A 24,704-nucleotide genomic window follows, 5' to 3' on the forward strand; every position below is an offset into this window, starting at 1 on the left:
TGTCCCCCCGGTCCCCCCGGTCCCGCTGTCCCTGCCCCGGTCCCGCGGTCGCTGCCCCGGTCCCGCTGTCCCCCCGGTTGCCCCGGTCCCGCTGTCCCCCCCGGTTGCCCCGGTCCCGCTGTCCCCCCGGTTGCCCCGGTCCCGCTGTCCCCCCGGTCCCCCCGGTCCCGCTGTCGCTGTCCCCGGTTCCGCGGTTCCCGTCCCACCCCACTCCCGCCCGGCCTCGCCGGGGCCTCCCTGTTGCCCGCGGCGCCCCCTAGCGGCGGCGGCCGCCCCTCCCTCAGCTCCGTCCTCCAGCTCTGCCCTATTGTTCTCCCGTCCGTCGCTCCCTCCCGCCCTCCGCCGGGGCTCGCGTCCTCCCTCCGCTCTCCTCCATCCCTCCCTCCATCCCTTCCTCCTCCTTCTCGTCGTCGCTCCCTCCCCACTCCCCGGAGCTGATGTCACGCACCCGCTGAAGGCGCGGGCGATCATGGCTGCTGCGGCCGCGGCCGTGCCGCCGGCCTCCAGCTAATATCCGCGATGGAGCCGGCCAGCCTGCTGCGGTTCCTGCGGAAGCTCAAGGAGGTTTTCGACGTGTGTGATGAGGATGCGGACGGGTTCATCCGGGTGGAGCACTTCGTCGCCCTGGGGCTGCAGTTCGGCCAAGGGGATGAGGTGAGTGCGGCGATCCCCGGCCCCCGCGCAACTTTCACCTGCTGTGCCAGACCCCGCCCGGGCCGCCCCGTCACCCACCTGTCCTCACCGCGGCCCCGTCCCTTTAGGGAGCCCCCGGTTCGTGCCTCAGGGCAGCCCGGTCCCGCTCCTTTCGGGGCGGCTCGGGCTCCCTCCGTTCCTCGGGGGATCCCAGAGCCCTCCCCTTGGCGGCCTGGAGCCCCCTTCCCTCAGGGCCATCAGCCGCCTTCCCCCTTTCCCGTGGAGTCCTCCCCAAAGGCAGCCCGGCTCCCTCCTTCCCTAGGGGGTCCCGGAGCATCTCCCGTCCCTCGGGGCAGCCCAGACCCCCGCGCTGACCTGGTCCCGCTCCCCTGGGGTACAGGGACCGGTCGCGGTGCCTTTCGGAGGGTGTATTTATTCTGGGTTTTGTCCGTCCTGGCTGAGCCGAGCTCTCCCCGGGGTGCCGGGCTCCGTGGGGCACTGGGAGCGGAGCCAGTGCGGTGCCGGCAGTGACTGGATAGTCAGGGAAGCACCTGTCCAGGCACCCCAAAACCGCCGGGTGATGGGTTGGAAACGAGGGCTCCATCCCTGCCTCCCTCCAGCCCTTCAGTGACACAGCGTAAATCTGGAGTCGCGCCACCGGTCTCGGCAGAGCCGTTGCGTCAGTAGGACCGGTGTAAATCGTGACATCAGTGTAGATGGGAGTGGGATTCGGGCCAGAGACAATGAGGGGACGACATGCGCTGATTGGAAACCGTTCCCTCCAGTGATTCAGTCAAGGGCTGCGGCTCCAGCGAAATGAACCAGCAAGAAACGCTTTCCTAGGAGAAGTCTTGGGATGTTGCACTTCGCTGTTCAATGCTTCTCAATGCGCCCAGCAACTTTGGGTGCTGGGGGGACGAGTGCAGTTAGGACTAGGATGGGGTTCAGAAAACCAGTATCAAACAACCTTTTAAACTACAATAAAACAAATTAATGTGAGGAGCTAATAAAACGGTAGTTTATAGAGGGATGCCAAAGAGGCAGCAAAGCCAGAGTGAATTCAAGTAATTGTTGGAGCAAATCACTTATTTCTGGCTTACCACTCTTAATGAAACACAGCTTGTGAATTAAATCAGGAAATCAGGAGACAGAAGGCTTATTTCTTACAGATAGTCACAGGTCTTAAACATTTTCTTAATGAGAAGATGCAGTTTCTGGTTTTAACAAGCAGAATAAGGAGAAATGAGTAATAGTAACAACTTTTATTGATTAGGGGTTTATTTGTCTCATTGTATAATTTTATATAAACTAATAGAAGTATTTTAAAATCCTTACTGCTAGATAAACTGCATCCAAATTGCTTTTTGCACTACTGTTTTTATTTGGAGGCAGATCAGGGACTTTCTTGTGCAGCACTGAGGAAGAATGATGAAAATCCACTGGCTGTTTTGCAGCAGAATGACACTGATGGTCATAACAATCCTTTTTGGGTTTAGAAATCTTTCAGGTTGCAAGAGTGGAGTGGGTTCTGTAAGATACAAAGGAGGATTCAGGTGATGATCTCATAAGCTTAGAGTGAATTGGAGTATATTAGTTGAAAAATATTTAAATGAAGAGAAAGGGAAAACTGGAAATCCCCGTAAAGAGAGCACTAGAAAAGTTGTCAGTGGTAGTTTCAGGATGGGCTGCCTTGCTGGGCAGGCACAGAGTGCCAGTGATGAGAAACGCTTGCTTTGTGTTTTGTTCAGTTGTAACTGGCAGTGCTTGATAAGATATTTGTAAAAGTGGGATAGAGAAGTCTTATCTATAAATATCTTATCTCTTTATCTATCAGTGTTATAATATAACTTGTTCTGGTTTACTTCCCTGTGCCTGGTGTAGTTGGTATTGGAAGTCTCTTGACTTCAAAGGAGCAGCTGAGTAAATGGGATTTGTAAATCACCCCAAGACGTTTGCTAGTGAAATACAGAATCAATTTTCCAAGTGCAGATTTGCTCCGGAACAACGACTGTAGGTGAACTACTCTAGTTTAAAGGCTTGTTAAAAGCGAACTCTTTGTGTGATGAATCACAGTTGATGTTTGGGGATGGTGAGAATCTACTCTCCCAAGTAGCACAGTGCTTTCAACCTTGTATGTGCAGGAACCTACCAAGTTCTGTATGGAAATGCATCTCCTGAAATTAAACTGAGGAGACACCGTTAGGGAGCAGTTCCCTTTAACACATTAGAACATACTTGCTGTCGATAAAAACTAATTATATTTTTGATTATGCTACACTTCTTGGGCCTCATCCACCTCAGCTTCCTTTACATTCAAAAGAAATCTTTCCATGGGCATCAGTGAAAGATTGAGTTGCCCTCATGTATAATCAAATATAAACAGAATATTAATCTGTTTATAGAGCTTATCTGGCCACAGGAAGGGTCCTGTTTTGTAGCACTGTGTACTGAGTAATTCTGATACTTACCAACAGTAGCCTGGGGTCATGTCTATGAAATGAGAGAGTATTTGTCCCTTCCATTGTGCCTGAAGGGTACACACAGCTCTTCTCTACCTCCTCAGAGCCACCACCATCCAAAGTTTGGAGTCTATAAATTCTTAATACTAACTTCAGTAGGGTTTGTAGGGCATTTAGCCTTTTCTGGTTTTTTTTCTTTTTCTTTCTGTTTCCTTTTTCTTTCTTGTGTGGTGTGTAGTCAATATGCTGAATTTTATTATTTCTGAAAGATAACAACTCTCTGAAAACTGCCCTAAGGCAAAAAGGTTGCAGCAAGGCAGCAGCTTTCTCTTCAAGCAAAGCAGTCCTTATTCGCACAGTCAAAATAATAAACTTTAACGTTTCTGGTTAACTTTGCTATTTTATTTTTAATGGGCTTTTGAAACCTCTGCTTCTAATAGGTTCTAGCAAGTTTGCTTGCAAGCTTTTGCTTTGCCATACAAAGCATGTGGTTCAACTGAAGGAAGAAATTATTTGGTTGTATTGATTTGGCAGAGCTGGGAACAGAATCAGGTCTCTGAATTCCTGAATTTAGAGCAGACCCGACTGGCTGTCAAGCACTGCTTGCATGTACAAACAGTTGTGGAACTCGTACTTTTAGGCAGTTGGGCATTCTGGACTCTGCTCATCCCATATGACTGTGGGCACTTAACTGAGCTGGTTTCATCAATCTTTCTTCATGGACATTGATGAGCAATTGAACACTCGTAGGCTGTAACAGGACCAAAGGATGAAATAAATCCTTCGTAGATGCTTCTTTGTCTCCAGGACAACAGAAACTCCTAGCTGAGACTTCTGGTTCTGTGCTTGGGTCTGACTTTCCTCGTGAATGGGGTGTTTGCCATTTGTGTAGAAATCTGAAGAAAGGCACGAAGGGCTGTTTCCAAAGCGACTTGACTGGATGGCATGTACTCACTAGCTAAAGAAACACTTCACATAACGCTGAGAAATGCCAAGAGTCGCTCACCATCTGGTTCCCTTTCACTGGGAAGAGAGTTGCAGTAGCAGCCAAGCGTCTGGGAGCATTGTGAGTGACATGTTCAGCAAGCCCCAGTTCTGGCAGGGGATTGTGTGAATGTGTATTTCAGAGTAGTGCCAGTTGATGTTTCATTATGCCAGATTCTACTTAAACTCCACACTGAGTTTTCAGCAACAAGTGAAATAAGCTGAGTGTGTTGACAACTTCTTGCTGAGGCAGGTATTCACCTTTTGGAGGCATGCAAACCGTGCAGGTGCTCACACAGTCATCTTTGTCATGGCGAGATCTGCTCATCACCTTGAAGCAGTGTCACAATTGAAAGGGAGCTTGAGCAGCTAATAAAATGTATCAATTATTCACAGGAGTGGACAGTAATTCACTTAAAGTCAATGGTCTATTAGTGGTGTGGAACAGAAATAGCTAAAAATGAGTTCACATATTTCTCATGAACAGATGAAAATTTCCAGCCAAAAGAAACTGTTGATAGAGGGAGATGTTTGTTGCTAATTTCAATCATCAGCCTCATTCAGGGCTGAAGTTAAAGGCATCAACCTCAAGTGCTGTCCTGGCCATAGATTGTGGCTGTGACTGAGTTTAATGGCACTCCTGGTGCTTCATTTTGACTTGCTGTCAGATGTGTTCCAGGAGTTGAGGCTGTCACACTCCAAACAGTCCTTCTGTTGTAACCACTCCAGAAGTAGCTTGTCCTGTAATTTCAGGAGTGTAATTTCACTGCCTGACAATCCAGAGTCTTTCTGAGGAGTCTGGGTGAATTTCAGGCTCCTGGCTGTAGTGTTGCAGTTCAGAGTTGCACCCAGAAATTAATGGAACCAAAATTCCTGTCAGTGTACATGATGACAGAGATTAGCTCATACCTTCTTGGTAACATGAGTCTGTAGTCATGAGAAAGAGACTTTGGCACTGAAACATGGAAACAAAAGGATGTTATCAAGTGATACTGCCATTCTCATAAGGACATACTTCTTCTTTGCTTTTCCTGGAAATAATTACTGAAAGAAAAAATAAAATATTTGCCTAGACATTAACAAGGATACAAAGAGCACTCCCACGTGACAGTGTTTTCTAGGCAGCAGCAAGGCTGCCACGCATTCAGATTCCTTAAAACTGTATTTGCTGATGACCCAGATATTTAATATAATTTACAGTGACTGAAAAAAATACAGTTCTGAAGTGGAACAGTGGGGTACTCAGTTTATGGATTAGTCAAGGTACAGCCACTGTAGCCTCCTAATTCAATACAAGCTAGCAGTGAATATGTTTAAAATAGCCTTTTGGTATATGCTGAAACTAAGCATGTATTTCTAAACAGCTGACATAAAGCAAGCTTGGTACTTAGTGTTAATGAAACGTTTGCCAAAGCACTGTGGTGGAGAGAGGAGCTGTGGGTTTGTTGTGCGCTCATGAGTTTAATTTGTTATGTAATGTTTGCATATAAAAGGTAAGAGCTCTGAGGGGTACAGCTAAGAATTGATGCACATACAGCTAAGAATTGATTGTTGCTGCATTTTGCAATACAAGTCAGTGATCTGAAACAGTAAATTCTTAATGCCTGAAGGAAAGGTAATCAATTTAGATAGCAATTCTTGATATTTAAATGACTGTGTTTTATCGTGACCTCAATGTTTGCATTTAGCACAGGTACAGTGATATTGTGTTGATTTATCATTAAAAGCAAAAGTAAAAAAAGGCATGAATGAAGCATAGGAGACAGTACAGAACGAAAGATAGCATATGCAAGTGGTGCGTTAAAACATTCAGCTGCCAAGCAAGGCCAGATATTTTCTATGTAAATTTTTCTCCCTCCATGCCTGATTCAGTCCATGCTGTTAAGTTGTAAAATTGGTGTTCTTTGTCTGTGATATGCCTGCATGTTCTCCAGAAATTTGCTCTTGCAAGTCCTACAGAGGATTTTGGATTTCTCACATGTATTGATTTTATTCCTCTAATATGATTAAGCTCTGAAAAGCAACTTAAACAAAATTGCTGGAAGGGAGGGTAAATCTTGGAGGGAGAAGAAGCTACTGCAATCTAGTATTTGTGGGGGGTGATCCCCAATACAGAAATTTTTTTTGCTTCTGAATTGCTTTGTTACCTGCAGTTTAACACAATTGACTCAGCAGCAGTGCTTTTGTAGCAACAAAGTGGAAACAAATCAATTGCTTTATAATGTTTAATGTTTTTATTCTCTGTGCAGCTGACAATATAGTTTCCTATTAATTTTATCTGATTTGAATGCTGATATTCACAAACATTTTAAAATACTTGATCTGATTTTTCCATCAGATTGTCTGCTCAGGAGTTCTAACAGTTCTTAAAGTATGCAGTATTTGGGGACACACGTGATCTCAGACCTAGCTCCTGGCACAGGCTGCTGAGTAAATACCCATCCCTGAACGTGGTTAACTCAGTGCAGGGTGTGATTAAGCACATTAATGATAAAAAAGAGCATCAGACACAATCACTTCTACTCCAACATACGGTTTTACAACAGCAGTGTGAGTGTAAACCAAGCACTGTATGATACACTTTTACTCAAGATACAATTGAAGGGTCTCACTTGGAGAGAATGCAAGTGTTTCTATAGAGTTATGAGTGCTGATTTCATGTTTTGTGTGCAGTTAAAACCAAAAATAGCAGGGCTCTGTCCTAAGCCTTGAATCTGTTTCAGTTCTGAAGGATGTTCAGCCCCAGAATAAGAGACAAGGCTGAACTGTGGGGTCAAAGTACTGCAAGGGAGACAGGGTAGATGCAGGCACTAGAAAAATTGCAGTGTACTCCTTGGATTTTAAAGCTGCTTTGACAGTTTAGTTTGGGTGACGCATTATGGTTTTAGGGGGTCAAGTGAAAAGCTTAGAAACAGGTGAGACTTTTCTCTGTTAGGATTCCTGAAAATAGAAGGAAAGGTACTGGAATGGTGTGCTCTGGATTGTAGAGGATATTGGCCTGGTGAAAAGAGGGGTGTCAGTATCTACATTTCAGTGCTTACATATGTGTTTTTTCAAGTATTCCATAACATCACACATATATCTGCATTGTCAAACTTGTTTTTTTCCTATGTGGGGGGCATTCTGGTGGTGTTCCACCACCTCTAGATGAGCTGACCCTCCCCAGTGGGATCCAGATGGCTTCTGGAACATGGGATATTGTTTTCCAGTGGCATTTCTGTTAAGATAAAATATCCAAACAAACGTGCAATCAGCTTTGTCCACGTGTTTGCGCGGTAATAATAGATTGGGGAAACTGTCCTAAAATATTGGTGACTTTGCTAGTTTTGTAGTAAGTGACTATATGGGCAGTTTTAAACCTAATATATAGGATGTGTATGTTGGGATATGTTGCTAAGGCCACTTTTCTCAATGTTGTAACCTACTGGGAACAGGAGAAATTTGTTGGAGAATTTTGTTGCACACTTTATGCAGACTCCTTAACAATTGCTTTATGAGTCTGGCACATTATTTTTGCCTTAAAGAATGTAATTAACTTCACCTTTTGGAATTTTCTATAAGTATGATATCTTGATGGATTTCATATGATGCTAGCTTTTTATTGACAAAATTTGAAGTGGAATATTTGGCAAACAAGAGGTGAAAATGCTCCAAAACATGAAATTTTGCTCAACAAAAAACATTTTTCCATTTTCTTCTGAGATATATGAAACAGAAAAAATGGTTTTGATTACCTTTACTTGGTGAGAAAGCTGAAAAATCAATTTTTTACGAAGTTGTATATTGAGCGAGTGCAGAGAATTTGTGGATGTTGGAGGAAGGGAAAATATGTTCCTCAGTTCTCTGCCTAACTGGAGTTATGTTCAGGTTGCAGTTATCCAGAGCTGTGGGGAAAATAAAGCAACAGGTAAAGCAAAACCATGAATAATGCCGAGCTGTGTAAGAGATTAGACAATGTAATCTGCTGGAAAAGAAAATCAGTGAGTTTTTGTAGGAAGCAGGAACAGCTTTAAAGTGTGGTAGAAGAGAATTTAGGATTATGGTCCATGAATGTTTGTTTGGCTGTGATTCATTTATTGCAGCCAGACATGGGGGAAATGTGAATTTTAGCCTCCAGCACGAAGAGTGAATTGTGTGTTTCATTCCTCAGTTCTCTTTGGGATTGCTTGAAAATAAGGAATTGAGGAGTGCTTTGGGACACATCTTCAAAGGAGCTTTGATAATGTCAGTTTTGCTTTTCCTGCTGAGCAATTACAAGGCATGGAAGTTTCCACTGAGGAAAACTGCATCTTGCCTCCTCACCTGGGAATTGAGTGCCCTTTGCCAAAACCAAACTCCTCTGCACGGTGGGGTGCATTTTACTGGAAAGTGCTGTGATATTTGCTTCCAGTCAGACAGTCCAACGTGGCTTGTTTAGAGAGAGAATGAAACTGGTTTGAACAGTCTGCTGTTGACAGCTATCATTTGGGTAGGTCTAAATTTGAAGGTCAATGCATCTGTAATGGCCAGTGTGACTTTGAGGGTAGTAGATTTTGATCTCTATCAATAACCTACTGCCTCTCTTGTGTCCTGTAGTCACCTTGACTGATGACTCTGCTGGTACTCTAGAGGATTTCTGGACATCTGTCAGCCAGATTGGAAGCTTTGCTCTAACCAAGCTCATGATGTCTTTCCAGTGGGTGAAAAGACAATTTGCTATGTACAGAGAATTTGGCACAGGTCAAGTTACTGTCCTGGTACAAATGCTGGCAGATGCAGACCATTTGTTTCTTGATTTAGATAGTCACCCAGATAACCTCTGGAAAAGGTCGAATATTCACAAATTACTTGCATTTTGCCAAAGCTCATGGCACAGATTGCTTTTTCTTTGTGCGTAGGCCATGTGATTTCTCTTACTGTACTTTTTTTGTAAATCTGACTTGACTACGACAAACTGCACTTATTTTCCCAAAAATAATTTTCTTTCCTCTGTGGCATTCTAAGGACATTTTCAGAACCCGATAGCCCTGGTGTGTGGAAACATCCTTTTGGCACTCCTGTCTGGTGCTCCCTGTGTGGGTGGAGGTTGGTGATGCTCTGTATCAGCTATTTCATTGGGGTGGGCACTGAATGTTTGGTGCATTGGCACGAGCAGGGCCAAATTGCTGCTCTCAGTCTGCTGCTTGGGGCCACAGAATGGTTTGAGGAGGAGGAGGAAGGCAGCAGGGATATTTAATGCAGGAGAATCGATGGTGCCTCAAGGGAGGCATCATGAACAGACTGTAATCCCCACTGTCACTCTGCCAACATCACAGCTCTGCCTGGGCACTGCTTTTGCTGGAGACTGGTTGAAGTAGTGCATGATGTTCTGGCCTTATTGCGTTATTCTCTGGATTTATTCCTTCCATATTCAGGGACAGCTTCAGTTTTTGACTCACCATGGCTTGTGCTTTTTGGTGGGTGCTCCTATTTAAGTGAGGGTGGTTGTTAAGTTCTGGTTGTGTTACAGCAAAATAGCACCTGTTTGGAAGGGAAGGGAACTTTGAAGGGATTGGTCTAAGTGGTCATAAACACAAATGATTTACACAACATTTCAGGTGAAAAGCTTGCTTGATTGAGTTGGTGGAATAATGTGGCTATAAATTACCTTTGGGTTTATTGCAGTTGACTGCTGTAGCAGGTCTTTAACAATATGTTCTGTTCAGTGACACTACTCCTAATTCAGTGCCTGATACTGCTTGCATTTTGTGGATGTTGCACTGTTCTGTAGAGCTGCTTCCCTGGATTTATGGTACAGGATGAAGAGAGTAGGAGAGTAGACTCCTCCCATGGCAAGAAATTGCTGATGTCTCTATTTTAGGGAAGAAGTGTAAAGAGGCACATTTCAAATACCTTTTTTATAGGGGGAAGGTTGTTGTGAAACATTAGGTCTGATTTTACACCACACCCGCCACTCCCTGCCCTGTTTTATTTTGTTCTGTGATAGGCCATGTGCATGAGGTTAATCTTCCAAACTTCTGGATGGCACAGGATGGCGGAAGAGACACTGGCACTTACTGTTGTTGGCATCCAGAGATGTTTCCTGAGCCCACAAGGACACCAGACTGAGCATCCTGTGCAGAGAAAAGATGCAGAACTGGCCTTTTGGGAGGGGTGATTTTGTATAAAGAGGTGTGTTCTCGGGGTCCTTTGAAGGTGCCTGTGAGATGGAACCTCACTGAGCTGGCACCTCCCTTCCCTTTTCACATTGTGTAACTGCTTTACAGCTCACAAAGCCTTAGAAGGTTGTGTCATTCACTGAATAACGGGTGTGCCAGTCACAGAAGGTATTTCTTTAATTAACTAAATACTATTTCGACTTTATTTTCTCTTCTTTTTCCTCTGTGCTTTCTCTCCCACTCTTGCTGCTGATAGAAACTTACCCATTTTACAATCAGTCTGTTAGTCATTACTCCTGCTTAACTCTGGTGAGCCTGCTGTCAGTAGCACTGTGTGCCACCATCAACTCTAGCCTGTAGTTTCCCTCACTCAACTGGGCGGAAGGATCCCGGTGGGAAGGGGGAAGACGGATGTTCTGTTCAAAAGGATTGCAAACATATAGAAGTGAATGAATACAGAGGAAATACTGGTGAAGTGCACCCTGTGAAACAGGGTGTCAGTGTTTGAGGGAGTACTTGTGTATATCTTAATACCCACATGCAAGAATTGATTTCTAGGAGTAAACTGCCTGCCTGGAATGAAAATGAATTTTAAGACCCAAAGCTTGTGCTCAGTGCACACTGTAATTAGGTTGTGATTGCAATTTCAGCACAGGACTGAACTTCAACCTTTTAAAAACTCAATCTTTCTTCAGGAGCTCATGGGGCTATTTATGATATCAGCAATGGACTCGAGGAATATCACAGCTATCAAATGGGGAGGAAAGGAGAGGCTGTCAAAAGATTAAATTTTGATGGCATTTTAAATGTTACCCCCTACACTGTATTTAATGATTCTCTAGTTCTGCTAAAAGTCAATGGCTCTAAAATGCTCCAGTCATTTTTGAAAATGTGATTTTATTTCCCCAAGTACAGAAGAGACTTAGTAAAATTTTACTTTGGCCCTAGGAAAAGACTCAGGAGGTGCTAGACACAATAACACATTGCTCTCCACAGAGCAATTTTCCCCTCTGTCAGAACTGGCCGTTGTGCGTTCTGTTATTAATGAGGGAGTTATAGTTCTCTTTAGGAGGAGTTTCCATTATATCTGCTGCTTGGCACTGCAGACTCTTACTAAAGGGCTGATGTAATTCCCATGAAGATTTTGTGCGCTCTCTGTTAAATGGGTCACTCCATGCCAGATAACATGAGCAATGTCTGCACCACTTCTTGGGACCAGCAAGGAAGGCAGACTCAGTACAGGTTGTGTGTCAGCACTGCTTGAAGGAAAAATCCCACACAATTTTAAAATATTCATCTTTGCTCAAACAATATTATGAAAATAAAATAATAAAATAGACTGGGGTTTTTTCATGCCGAATTAATAGATTTAGGTCACAGACTGTAAATTAGTGTGACTCAGCTGTGTGAATAAATCAGTTCACTTGATTGTGGGATGAATATACACTTTCAAAGCTTTTAATAGGTAATGAATATTCAGGGTCTACCACATGGTAGGAGATCTGAAACAAAGGCTTAGATTCCAGCAGCCCTGGCTCTCAGTCAGCGTGTGTTACAAAAAGAGTGTCTTGGAGTGGTAGAGGAGCAGTGCTGCTCTCATCCCTGTTTTTCTTCCTCTTTGCTGTTGCTAATAGGAATGCAACAGTGTGATACACCGAATGCGCAACTGGTGGCGTTAGAAGACAGGTTTTACCATGCTGTATGGATGCTCAGATCTTGTCCTCTTATCACCATTTGTGAACATCAAATGGAGTTGAATGGGTGTCAGATGGGGATTTGAAATCTCCCAGTAGCTTGCAGAGGAATCTGGGAGCTATTGCTTACCCCAGCCCTGTAGGCAGGGAGGCAGCACCAGGCTCTGTTTTAATTTAGGGTAAAAGGCTCAAATCTGTGCAGTAACAGAAGTATTTGATGGAGCACTTATCAACTAAGTTCGTGCTGAAGAAGGTGGCTCCCCAGGTTCTTCTGAATGAACACAAGGTTTGAGATGGTAAAAATCTGTGTCAGTGAGAGTCATGATGTTAATTTGACCGTAGAGCCCGTGCTCATGCAGGAACAGACAAGAAATGCATGACTTTCCTGGGCCCTGTTGAGCAACTCAGCATCCTGTAATAATTCTTAATTTCTTATTTTTTGAAATACTACTCACAAGAGTAGTGGGAAAGGGAAATAAAGATGCTAGTGCAAAGTTACCAAAGTTAAGAATAGCCTACAACGTGGCTATAAAGTGTTCTAAGTTCGATATTTTTGCTTGCAATAGAGATTTCTTGCCAGAGCTCTCTGTGGAATTAGCTTGAAAATCTGAGTTCAAGGTAGCTGGATAAGAAAAAAGGATTTGGCAGTTCTGTGAAAATCTTTAACCAAAAAGGGTCTATACAGCACCTCAGCATAGTTCTCCTGGGCACAGCCTTTTGCTACCTTGCATGTGCCAAGACTGAATCACAGCTGATGATGAAGTGGGAGAGGTGACAGGGCTGCTGTGGAATGTGTCTGGTTTAGGTGTAGTGAGTATAAACCTGCCACAGCAACTTTGTGTATGGGCAGCCCTGGGGATGGTCAACACTTCCTGAAGTGGGGAAAAGGGAGGAACACATTTGTTACCAAAGCTGAGCTTATGATCCATGTGCAACCAGGACCTTCTGGTATTCCACTGATATTACAGTGTGCAGTTACAGAGTTTGTGATGCTGACAAGCTTGATAAGCTTCCTTACTTATGCTGAAAATCGATCAATTCGAAGAAAACCAAACCAAACAAAATAAACGGTGTTAGGTGCCCTGAAAGGCAGGGGAAGATCTCATTAAAAACAGCATTGTTGCAAGGAAGTCTGGTATAACCTGCACAGCTTCTCCTCTGCCTGAGTGTAGCCAGGCACTGATGGATAGTCTGAAATGCGTGACAGAATTTATACTGTTGGTAAAGACAACGAAGGAGAGGAAAAACCAGGCCTCAGCTGTGCCAAGCACTGAGATGGGTGCTCCCAGGGGTATTAGTAGAGTTTGGATGTGTGAAGATAAAAATGGTTTCTGTTGAACAGGAGTGTGGTTGAATAAAATGCTCAAACTGAATGCATATAGCTGTGATGTCGAAGTTAAACCATATTTTTTTCCCCTCAAAGAGTCCTGTATGATTTGGGACATCCATTTTAACAAGATTGTCTGGAAATTAATCCGAAAGCATGAGGGATGTAAAAATCGACAGTTTTCTAGGGTTTTAACCATCCTATAGAATTCTACAGCAAAAGTACATTTCATTCTTAAATTCTACAAGCGGAGTAAAAATTACCATTTCTATTCACCGCTACAGGTTTTCTCCAATAAGGCATTTAATTTATTGTCTGATTCTGTTATCTGTAAGAGCTAAGTAGTGGAAGAAGCTATTGAGAGTAGGTGCAAAACGTTTAAGATATTAGAGGGGAATGCCAGGATCTTGTTGAATCAGTCCTCCCAAGCTATAGCATAATATTCCTTATGAGGCAAGGGCCACATCTCCGGGAGACAGCTCTAAGGGCATAATGCTAGGAAACAGCAAATGGAGAACCAGGAAGTTTTTTTGACAGATGGAACCTGCAGAATTCTGCACTGGCAGTTCAGCTTTGTGGTTGTGCTGAACTGGGGCTAAACTGCTCAGCATTCCTGCAAGGTGGGAGTCTGAATAGCAGAGCAGGGCTAGGAAGGAAATGGGCTTGCTGATCAAGATGTTCCAAAGTGCATCTTCAAGGCAGGTCTGAGTCAACACTTTGAGATAATGCTGTCAGACTAGATGATAATACAAAATATTCTGACCACCTACTTGGTCTGGAAGCAAACACTGTCTGTTCCTTGGCAGTGATTTCTGATTAAACTGGGGGCTCTAGTTGCCAACAGCCCAGTGCTACCCACTGTGACTCAAGCCACTGACTCCTTCTGTTTGGCATAAAACATTCAGATATTTAAATAAATTCAAGTTAATGAGAGGAATCATATTTTTATTTGGAAAATTAAACTGCTCTATCGCTTCATTAAGGCTCTCTGAGCTCTACCTGAGGCACAGACAGCAGTGAGGAAGCTCATATACACATTCTACAGAACAAAATGCTCAAGAGAAGGTTTTTGATACAGGTACCCTCCATCTACACTTTGCAATTATATCTGACCTTTTAAAATAACCCAGGTGCAGAAAACATGCTGGAATACATCACACCTAAGGTGAGCTTCAAATACACTTCCTGGTTCCCAGAGAGCCCTGCTCTTTGCAGTGAAGAGCAATTAGGTTAGTCGGAATAACTGAGAAACAGGAAATGATATGTAGAAAATTCTCCAGGTGTACAGAGTGTGTGCACTGCCTATGTAGTAATGTCTGCATCTTGGGTAATCTGTGCATTGGGAACTTAAGGACATACGCAATTCCACAAAGCTGATTTACAGTAGGAGGATTAACAATAAAATAAACGGGTTCCTCTTCATTAGGGAAGGTCTGTCAACACATTGTGACAGTTTGTTGCAGTGGTGCATTAGTCAGCACAGCAGCACATCATGTGAAAGTGTCATATCTGTATCTGTCAGGAAATCGGCCAAATTACTCATAACTCTCAGGGCTATTGTTGTCTTTAAATGACTTTTTCTTACATGCATTTTCCCCATCCCATCTTCTTCCCAAATCAAAGATGGGGTGTTGTCAGACACTACAGCCTGAAATGTGGCATCTTACTTTCTCGTGCTGTAAAAAGACTGAATGTGGATTGATGAAGTGGACATAAGTTGCTTTTCATTTCACTCTTTGCCCTGAGTGTTCATGACCAGAGCTTAACCAACTGCCTGAAAACCAATCTGTAAAGTTAGAGAAGAATGCTGTGGTCATCTGCCACAGTCTTTGTGGAGCTCCTCTGACTTTAGGAGGGTTCCCTGTGTCCACAGAGGATGGCCAGAGCAGAGCTTTATCTATTTGCTACAAGTACCTTGAAGAGGAGGGGAAAAGAATCAGCCATGTATTTAGAAGACCATCCTTTACCAAGGACCATGGCTGTTAGGACAGAGCTAAAAATAGATGCAAGGAAAATGAGTAAGTGTCAGAATCGTTGGGACAAAGTGGAAGAGAATAAGGTATCTTTCCTGGTGCTTGTTCAGTATGTTTAAATCGTGCTTGGATTTTAAAATTATGGGACAGACTCAGCAAACAATCAGTTCTGGCACTTTCAAATCAGCTAAAGGGCAATCAGCAGAAATGTTAATGGATGAGCTGTAGTGAGTGCAGAAGGGAGAAGGATGAAAATAGTCTCAAAGGATATCAGCAGATTTCTCTGCATTGCTAAATGCAAAAGACTAATGAGCAGTGGCTGAACACTGTGACCACTGCACTTACTGTACATGTCTTTCTGCAGTGTTTACTTTTTCTTACCAGTGACAGCTGTGATTTCTAACCTCTACCGACTGCTTAAAGACAGATCTTCTTGTTCCTGACTTAATTTCTTGCTCAGGAAGAACAAAAACTTGCACCTAGCTCAAGTCTATATTTTTAGAGGCAGGGTCGCTGTTTCTGTGGCAGTGAAGGAAGGTACAGTTCTGATTGTACGCAAGATTCACAGTTTTGCTTGAGCTGGGTTTAGCCAAACCTGGACCTTTGAGTTGAAAGTTTTCAATGCAAACAGAGCTCTTGTTTAAGTGTTTTCCTGTCTTTGTCCTTGTGGTAAGATTGATCTTTTCAAACAAAAACAAAGGTGTTTCATCTTAGACTGCCTATCTTTGGTCTTTACTGCTGGAAATCCCAGAAGCCTCATACTCTGTTTTTTATTGGCATGAAAGAGATAACAAGAGGGGGAACCTGTCTGTCCTCTGTCACTCTTAAAAACACTGGAACACAAACAAAAGAAAACAGAGGCTTTAGTGACCTCATGGAAAATCACCTGGAAAAAAAAGAATTTCTCTTTTCCTGTTAGTAGATGGGTGAATTCTGTTTAGGAATTTTATTGCTTCAGATTGAAGGACATTTCAAGGGTCTAACTCTGTTCTCCATTACTTCAGCACTGGTGTAACTGAGCTTTAATGAAATGCTGATTGATGGAATCAGACCTGTAATGGTTCTCTTACAGAAAAAGCAGCTGTACTGGTTTATGCTTAAAACTCAGGAGCCCTATTCCCAGAGCAGTTATGAAGCATTTATACAGAAGAAATGAGGAAGTCATTAATAAATGCTGTTTTAAATATTTACAGGTCTCTTTATGTTGCTTCTTAGAGTTGTGGTATGAACAGCTGTTGCGGAAAACTGCCTAATCTCTCTGCCTGACCAGGAATTTCCCTTTTTGTGCACAGGATGTAGTCAAAGGGGTGCATGCCAGCCCAGCTGTGCTGTGCAGGAATCCTTAAGCATCTGGCTCCAGCCCCACAGCCCTGCACAGGGGAAAGGTGTGTGTGTATGAGTCATCCTTTGGAGACCTGCAGTGATCCCTGTTGTTTTGGTCACACCCTGGTCTACCTCCTCCCTAACTGGGAGCTGTACTTAACTCACACTCTTGCTTTTCTGGCTGTTCATGAAAATAGCAGCTCCAGGGAATTTCTTCCTAGGTATGCTCAGGACCATACTTCCTGCCATTCTTTGTGATCTCCACTCCCTGCTATTAACCATGGAGTTTGGGCTTTATGCCAGGGGTGGAAGGCTGATGAACTCCCATTCTAGCATCACTTCTGACAGAGCTTTTCCATGCACATTGCAGCTCCCTGGCTGGCCATACGCTTCTAGACTTAAATATCATAGTATGCTTCTCAGCACTGCAGTGGAGAGTGGGAGTGCTGGTGGGATCAGCTCTTCTGGTGGATGAGCAGGAGCAAAGAAACATAAGGGGCAGTGGCAGGCAGGTGTGGTCAGCTCAGTATTCAGACTGCATCAGCAATCCAGTGCTTTAGAAATATACAGCACTTTCAAAGCTCTATTTGTTATATTTTTGCACTTCCAAGAGTAAATACTTTCGATTAGTTCCATGATTTTAGTGTCACTGATCCCTGTTTGTGCTTGACTTCAGCAGCTCATCCTTAAAGTGTTTTCCCTCATTCCAAATCTTTATTCATGAGTTATTCACACAGGATTTTCTGCTTTTTTCTGCTGTTGGAATTTGAACTCTCTGGCTGTGTGCTGATTTCTGTGGCATATTTCCTTTTTTTGGTAGGTCCTGAGTTTATTCCATTCTCTTTATGAAATGAAAAATACCAAGCAGAATTTCCAGTGACTTTCACTTTTATTTAATTAGTGCTTTATCTTGACATTGTCTGTTGTGTAAATCTTGTCCTTTTGAAGATCAGGAGCAATTGATGTATGGTGGTTTTGGTGCTGGCTGCAGATACCTCTCTGCTCAGCAACTGATGTGTGACACAAGCTTATTTCTGGGGTGGGCAGGTGGAAACAGGATTGCAATTTACTGAGAGTATCTGATAAAGTGTTCTGTTCAATAGTAATGCAGAATGTGATGTTTTATTGCTGCCACGTGATCCTCTGAATATTCCATTCTCCTCGGTTTCTTACACTGCACCTCTCATTACTTGCTTTAAACAGGCCATGAGTTTGCAATATCCTGTACCTCTGCTTCCCTCTCTTAATTCCAAAAGCCGTAAAGGACAAAATCCACACCAGTGCTGAGCCCATATTCAGGGCTTGCACTGGACGGTCCAGACACTGCCTGTGGATGTTAGTCTAATGTTTTGGATAAATATGAAGCATTAATCTGCCGTGTCGTGTGATACTCTGGTGTAGCGGGTTGAGTTCGAAACCAGGCAGAAACACCAATTAAGTGTAGTGGTTTTGGTTCAAAATATTCATTACTTACTTATTTTCCTTCTGTGAGATAAGAATTAGGAGAAAGCAAAGCAGGCACAAACCTTAAACAGTTGCAGTACAATGAAAGAGTTTTATTACTAATGAATTAAAAGTAAAGAGAAAATAACAAGAAATTAAAGCAAACCTCCCCCCTCCCCCCTTTCCAGCACTTCTCTCCTTTTACCCAACTCGCACAAAGGATAACAGAACATGGGATGTTAGTCAGTGTTCCAGTTCTTGAAAAGTCTCTCTCTGATGCTTAAGGAAAAAAGGGTTTTCTTCAGTTGCACGTGGTTCCCAAACTGCCACCAACAGCAGACCCGCCCGGAAACAATCAATCTGCTGTGTGTAAAACATCTCTCCCATGAAAAATCTCACAGTTCCTTCACACTCCAAAACATGGGCTATCACATGGGGTTATTAATCTTTTTAAGGATAAGTTATTTTGGCCTGCACACAAAGGCTTTCTTCGCCACAAGTCTCTAACAGCCTCTCACTGCTTCTATATAGCCTGGCATAGGCACTCTTCACAATCTTCACAGGCCACACGAGGATTCTCCATCCCCCCATGTTCTTCAAACGGATTAAAGAGACAAACAGTTTGTGGTATTACAGTTTCTTACCACGGCCTGCAGGAAGGTTTTTAAGCTCCGCGCGAGAATCGCGGCACCGCCCTCTTTTCTCCCGTCGCCATTTCCAGCTCCGTCCCAGGTGACTCACTTCTCTTTCTCTCTGACTCTGACGCCGCCACGTTGAAGAGTGTTCTTGTTCAGGCTTTACGGTGGGGAAAGCCTCGCTCCCTTTGTGCTGCTGGCTGCGTGGTGTCCTCTTCAGTTCAGCACAAAGTGTGCTGGCTGCAGACAGGAGGCTCTGCCGGCTCCCGCTGGCTCCGCCGGCTCCGCATGGAGAGGAGAGGGACCCGCCTGTCCCCAGAAGCCGCGCTAGATGGGTCCAGCTGTGAGCAGTCCATGGCTGGTTTGAGCTGCCTGTGGCTCTGGGACAGTCCCCCGCAGCGACCCAGGGTCCGTGCCGCAGCGTTGGGAAAGGGGGAAAGGGGCAGTGGCCCCGGCCCGGCCCGGCGGGGCCTGGAGGCTCGGAGCCCCCCCCCCCACCTTCCAGCAGGCAAGCTCCGACAAAAGGGGCAATCCCGCCTTTCTGTGCGGTTTAAATATGTAAATTGTGAGAAGCGTCATTGGTCTAAAAGACTGTCCATCAACTCAGGTTCAACCCACTACATCTGGGGAGCCACTGCTGAGCGCTAAGTGACATCTAAGCCCAAGGGGACTTTTCAGGAGCCCGTGAAATGACAGCACAGATCTGGTCAGCTGCAGCAGCAGAGACTGTATTTGTTATATCAAATAAGCCAAATTATGTTTATTTTATGCCATGGTGAGGTGAAGTTAAACCAAAGTTTGTAATGCCAGCATGTCTGACTGCAAGATTCCAAGCTGTGTTTGAATGTGTTCTTGTGAATGGAGTGCTGCAGACCCGTGAGTCTGAATGGACCATGCATGCACATGTTGGATATGGGAGAAGTGGTTTGCCCTGCAAGGCTTGGGCTGAAGTGTGTACAAATGCCATCCACAGAGCAGGACACAGAGCTGCAGCACTAAGCACAGTCTGAGGCTGTAGGATAACAACTGATTTTCTGTACAAATCAATGACAGTGCAGTGAAAGACTGAGACTGATACTGAGGTAAAAACAATTGGAGCCATTCCCAGGCTTGAACTGAGAGCACAGTTTTGTCATGTGTTTGCTGGGAGAAAGAAGAGCCTCCATCCCTCTCGCTCATGCAGTGCCCTTGCTAGAGAAGAACAAGTTAATTGTACATCTGACGCAGCAGGAGCCTTTCTGGGTGTCTTTCAGATGAGTTGACAACTGATAATTATATGAGAACTACAAGCTGTCTGTCCTCTATTACTTTCACTAGGGGAAAGCAGCACAAGGAGTGCGAGAAAACCTCTGATTATAGGGAAGGAAGTAAGATTTGTTCTTCTTGTTGCTTGCTCTGATCACCTCCAGCCAATCTTAAATCTTACATCTGGTACGATTGCACAGTGTTGGGTGTGCTGCTGTTGTGTTTCAGGTCTTACTCTAGTGGATGGCTGGGGAAGATCTGCACATCTAGGCAGACTTCTCTGTCTGGTTTTAGCTCTATCAGGACACACTTTCAGTTCGCAAGGGCAGAATTTGGGATGGAGCACAGCTGTGCTGGCTTTAGTGGGATCTCATGCCTTATCTCCTGCTCTCACCATATCTGCCCATCTCTCAGCAGTAACCTGAAGTCAATGTCAGTGATAAAATAAAAGTTGTTGAAAGTGTTAGATGAAATCTGGGTGTTATGTCTGCTTGCAAATTGTTCCCAGGTACTGTATAAAGCTCTGTGTGACTTTGAATGAAATGGGCTGTATGTGCTGGGACATTAAACTGCATAAACAATTACACCGGTTTCACTACTTTTCTTAGGATTTTTTCACTTATGCAGCATCAGTTGTGCAAGAATTGGAACAAGCCGTAGTCAAATGAGAATGGGATTGGGAAGTGGGGAAGAACAGTATTTCTTCCAGCTTGCCATAAACTTGTGACAGGATGCTGTGACTCAAATCTGAGCCTTGGAACAGTCCAGTAGAGGAGGAAGCCGTACATACAAGAACATGACTTTGGATTGGCTTGGTGGTCTGTTCTGGGGAACCAGAGGATTTTTTGGGGTTTTTTTATTGTTCCAATTTTACAGCTCATATAAGAGAGCTCAAGCTAACCAGGCTGGGGGTTAAATACCTGTCACTGAATTAGAGCTCTATGTGTTTGACTTAGCATCAGTGTGATGTCCTACATCAGTTCACTGACAACTAAATTTTGTCTTATGTCAGAGCTCTCTTTTGGCTGATTTGAGAATTTGACAATTTTTGTCTTGTCCTCAGAATTAAAAAAATCCCTTCTCGCATGTCTTATGTATGTCTTTGGGCCATGTTTAGATTCCAGAAATGGTCTGCCACCAGGATGTTAGGGAGTGCAGGGCTGCTAACAGAGCAGGACTTGAACCAGGTGTTCCTTGGGCACTGGGAGCTGCTGCCCAATCTGTCAGCCAGGCCAAAGAAACATTTTCCTCCTCATGCTTCTGTCCCTCTCCCTGCACTGGTTATTTTTAGAATCTTTCCACCTCTGCATGTCAGTTGTGGAGCTGTGTTGAAGTAGATGAGAGCAGAGGCCAAATAGGTTCAAACCAGCCAGCTTGGTGTGTCTAATGGTTTTTATATAACACTGCATAAGACATTTGCTTCTTTTCGTATGTCCATGCTATGCCAGCTCCATAGTATTGTTCCAGCACCTGAAGTGGAATAGCATTTTATTTTTCAGTAATGAGATTCCTTCACATAGGACTTATTTCAAGAAGAAATCTATGGATAGAGAAGCATTTCCTTGGCCTCTTAGAGTTCTTGGAGTGCTGTAATTGCTGCAAGTACTTGCTGTAATGTATACAAAGCAGCATATGCACACAGATGTGGGGTCATTGCTGTGTGTCTAAGTGTCCCAGTATGTACTTACTGTCACTGTTCTGGGGGTTTGGGAGTGGACATGAAAAGAGACTGATGACTTGTCCATGATGAAAACACTGAGTCTGTGGCTGAGGTGGTAATTTAACCCAGGTCTGCTCAAAGCTGAGCTACTCTTTCAAGAACTGAGACTTATTTTATATGGAAGGTGGTGCTGGGGTGAGTTTTGCATACCATCCAGACCATTTTAGCACAGAACTAGCCTTTCTAATTAATTGTCCTCCTTCCTTAATTGAGTATTTACTTGATATCTGACCTCTTTTGACATACTCAAACAGTCTGAGATGGCTCTCTCAAGGAGTTCACTCTCCAGCTCTTTATTCAGGCAGAATTCCATTAATACCAGTTATGCTCACTCTGGGGCAGGGCCAGCAGCTCCTGCCCAGGCTAAACCGTGGCCTTTCAGACAAGGCACAGATTTTTTCCATACTTGCCATTATATGCTTTAAAAGCACTTGGAGAGTTTTGCTTTCAGTGAGGACAAGAGCAGAATCCAGGAAAAAGATAAAAAATCTGCTTCTGTAAAAGATGGAGGTTTGTTGTAAGTTCAGCAGGGACTAGAGAAAAGCATGTCAGGAACTGTGTAGAAAATGCTTGTTCTCTGGAGATACTTTTCCAGTGTCACAGACTGAAGAATCTTGGAGCACTCTGCTGCATGGACACTTGCTTGATGCAGAGTGAATACAGATGAGATCTGCACTGCACTTCGTGTCACTGTGTATTTTAGAACAAGAAATCCCTCTCCTCTTCCCACTTTTATTTCCCATCCATTTGCTGTTAAAGCTTCAGAGTCTCACCTTCTCTCCAGAGGCAGCGTCGTGGCATTATGGGCTTGAGTGATGCTTCTTGTCTCTTCTGTGAGAAGTTGCTGATGTTTGAATGATAAAGAAGGAAGACCCTGGGGCAGTAAATGCCTCAAGTTGTGTTTGCAAACTTCCACAGATGAGCAGTCAGTGGATGCAACTTAAACTACCATGGAAGTACAACAGGAAAAGGGTGATTTTTTTGAGAATAGCATTGTATTACATCCTTCTTTGAGCAGATAATTTATTCAAGGAGTGACAGATTGTCTCATCTGTTTGAGGCACTAGCCGACAACCCAGATTTAGCTCTGGTTGCCACAGATTCCCTTTGCTGTCAATATGCAGTGTATCCAAGCATAAAATGAGCCATCAGACCACAGCTCAGAGGTTCTATCTTAAGTTTGAATTGCCAGGGTGAGAAACCTTGAAAAGCTGTTGCCTGCACCTGATTCACAGGTCCTCGTACGGCTTTAGTCTGCAAGGCTTTAATTCAGCACACTGTATTAGCACTGAATTTATATCTTTTTAATACGTCCAGCAGGATATTAATAGCCTGCACAGCAAGTGTCTTCTGGAGCAAGGGGAGGCTTTCCTGTTTGGATCTACCAAGTAATTGATCCTCAAATACAGGTGCAGGAAAATGCTTCAGAACCAGATGAGAAAGGCTATGACTTACTCTGAAAGGTCAAGTATACAAGAATGAAAAATTTACTTAGAGAGGTAGTGCAGGAAGGACATGTCCTAGAAACAGAGTATCCCATGTTATAGGGAAAGTTTTTTCCACTGCCAAGGGAAACAAGAGAAGATCCTGAACAGAGAAACAATTTTCCAAAAGTCTGACACTTGCAGTTTGCAGCTTCTCCCTGGTCCTCTTCTGGCAGAGCTCCATAAAGCTGCTGATCTCTGTCAAATTCTGTGGTAAGCCTCGCTTCTCCCTCTGAGTGCTGGTACTGGTGGGAAATTTGACCAAGAGTGAAAAGGACCTGCTGGTAATTGTCTTCTCCTCACTGCCAGTTCTGCACCCTGACCAGGATGTGTTTGGGTCAGTGGAAAGGATCCTGTGCACTTCTCTGAGCTTTGGCCCCATGCCACAGCTGGCCTGCTCAGGGTTACACTTGTTTTGCTGTGAATCTGCCCTGGCTGTTGGCCTCTTATAGTGTCTGAGGATTCAGAGTTGTCTTTGAAATATGCCCTATCTGCTGTAGAACCCCTCAGCAAGGTGCTCAAGGGTCGGTGGGGATCTCAGCCCACTGGAGGTTTGGCCACCTGACACCAAACCATTGGTGAGGTGGGCAGCACCTGCTTTGTTTCCACTCATGCCAACCTCCCCAGTGAGCTCTTGTGCAGCTTTAGGCTGAGGTCTGTTGGTAGAAGTCTGTCAGAGTAAAACTCTGCAGCTTCTCCTGAGCTCAGCACTTGCCATTCATCTTCCCGAGTCCCTTGTTCACCCACATTCCATAAAATTGATAGCAGCAAGGACACAAATATCACCTCCCAGTATTTCTTCCCTTTGTATGAGTGTTGCCTTCTCTTTCTTTGGCAGACTGACCTCTGGCTGGAGCTGATGCTGCCATTCCATGGTGTACCATTCAATGGGCACTATGCTCTTAGATTCTTCTTTTGTTTAATTATTATTATTTATTCATTTTCATCCCAGACAAAGCATGTGCAGCCTTTATAAGGCCTTGCCATTGTTATCTGCAAGTGCAGCAGTAATTCAGTTATTGTACCTTTCCCTAATTCTCACCAGTGCAGCAGTGTAAATATACAGGGAGCAGAGAGACACGTGGTGGGAGCCAGAAGCAATTTAGCCACAAGAGTTTATCATCAAGATACAAAGCACCCTGGAGCAGGGAAATTGCCTTCTTTGCCGGCTCATGGCCTGACTGTTGGCCAGATACATGGTGCTCTTTTTTTTCTCACTGACAAAATATTCCTTTTTGTGCAGTCTTGGTGCTTTCCCTGATCTCACTGCTGGATGCAAACTACATGAAAGAGCTGTGCTGATGCTGTTCAAAGAGGCATGGAGCCTCCCTGTAGGCTCCATTCAATAAGACACCAAGGATACGTGCACAGAGTTGTATTGGGCAGGCTCTGGTTTGGTTGCAGTATTTTGAGAGGCATTACAAGGCTTTCCTGCTGGTCTCTTTCAAGAGGTTTTCCTATTACAGTGAAAAGAAAAACCATTTTGTAAACTCTGGGCAAGAAGTAATGTGTTCTGTTCTGTGGCTCTTCACTCCATCTAAGTCTGCAAAGCAACAAAGTGATGAATTCCTGTGATGAACTCCCCACATGAGATGTGTGGAAAGTTACCCTTTGTATGCAGGTTTGGAACAAGAGTCTTTACCAGCA

General features: G+C 44.1%; 1 protein-coding gene across 1 annotated transcript in view; it reads left to right on the forward strand.

The window, feature by feature from the left end:
• Positions 1-519: 519 nt before the first annotated feature.
• The window catches only part of RAB11FIP4 (RAB11 family interacting protein 4), a gene marked incomplete at both ends in the record, with an annotated part of 114,817 nt that continues 90,632 nt past the window's right edge, over positions 520-24,704 (forward strand). The window contains one exon of the mRNA XM_082294199.1: positions 520-654. Within this exon, the coding sequence (XP_082150325.1) occupies positions 520-654 (135 nt within the window). The remainder of the gene's footprint in view (positions 655-24,704) is intronic.

This window comes from Coloeus monedula, assembly GCF_965178545.1.
Source record: "Coloeus monedula genome assembly, chromosome: 19".
NCBI classification, from domain to species: Eukaryota; Metazoa; Chordata; class Aves; order Passeriformes; family Corvidae; genus Coloeus; species Coloeus monedula.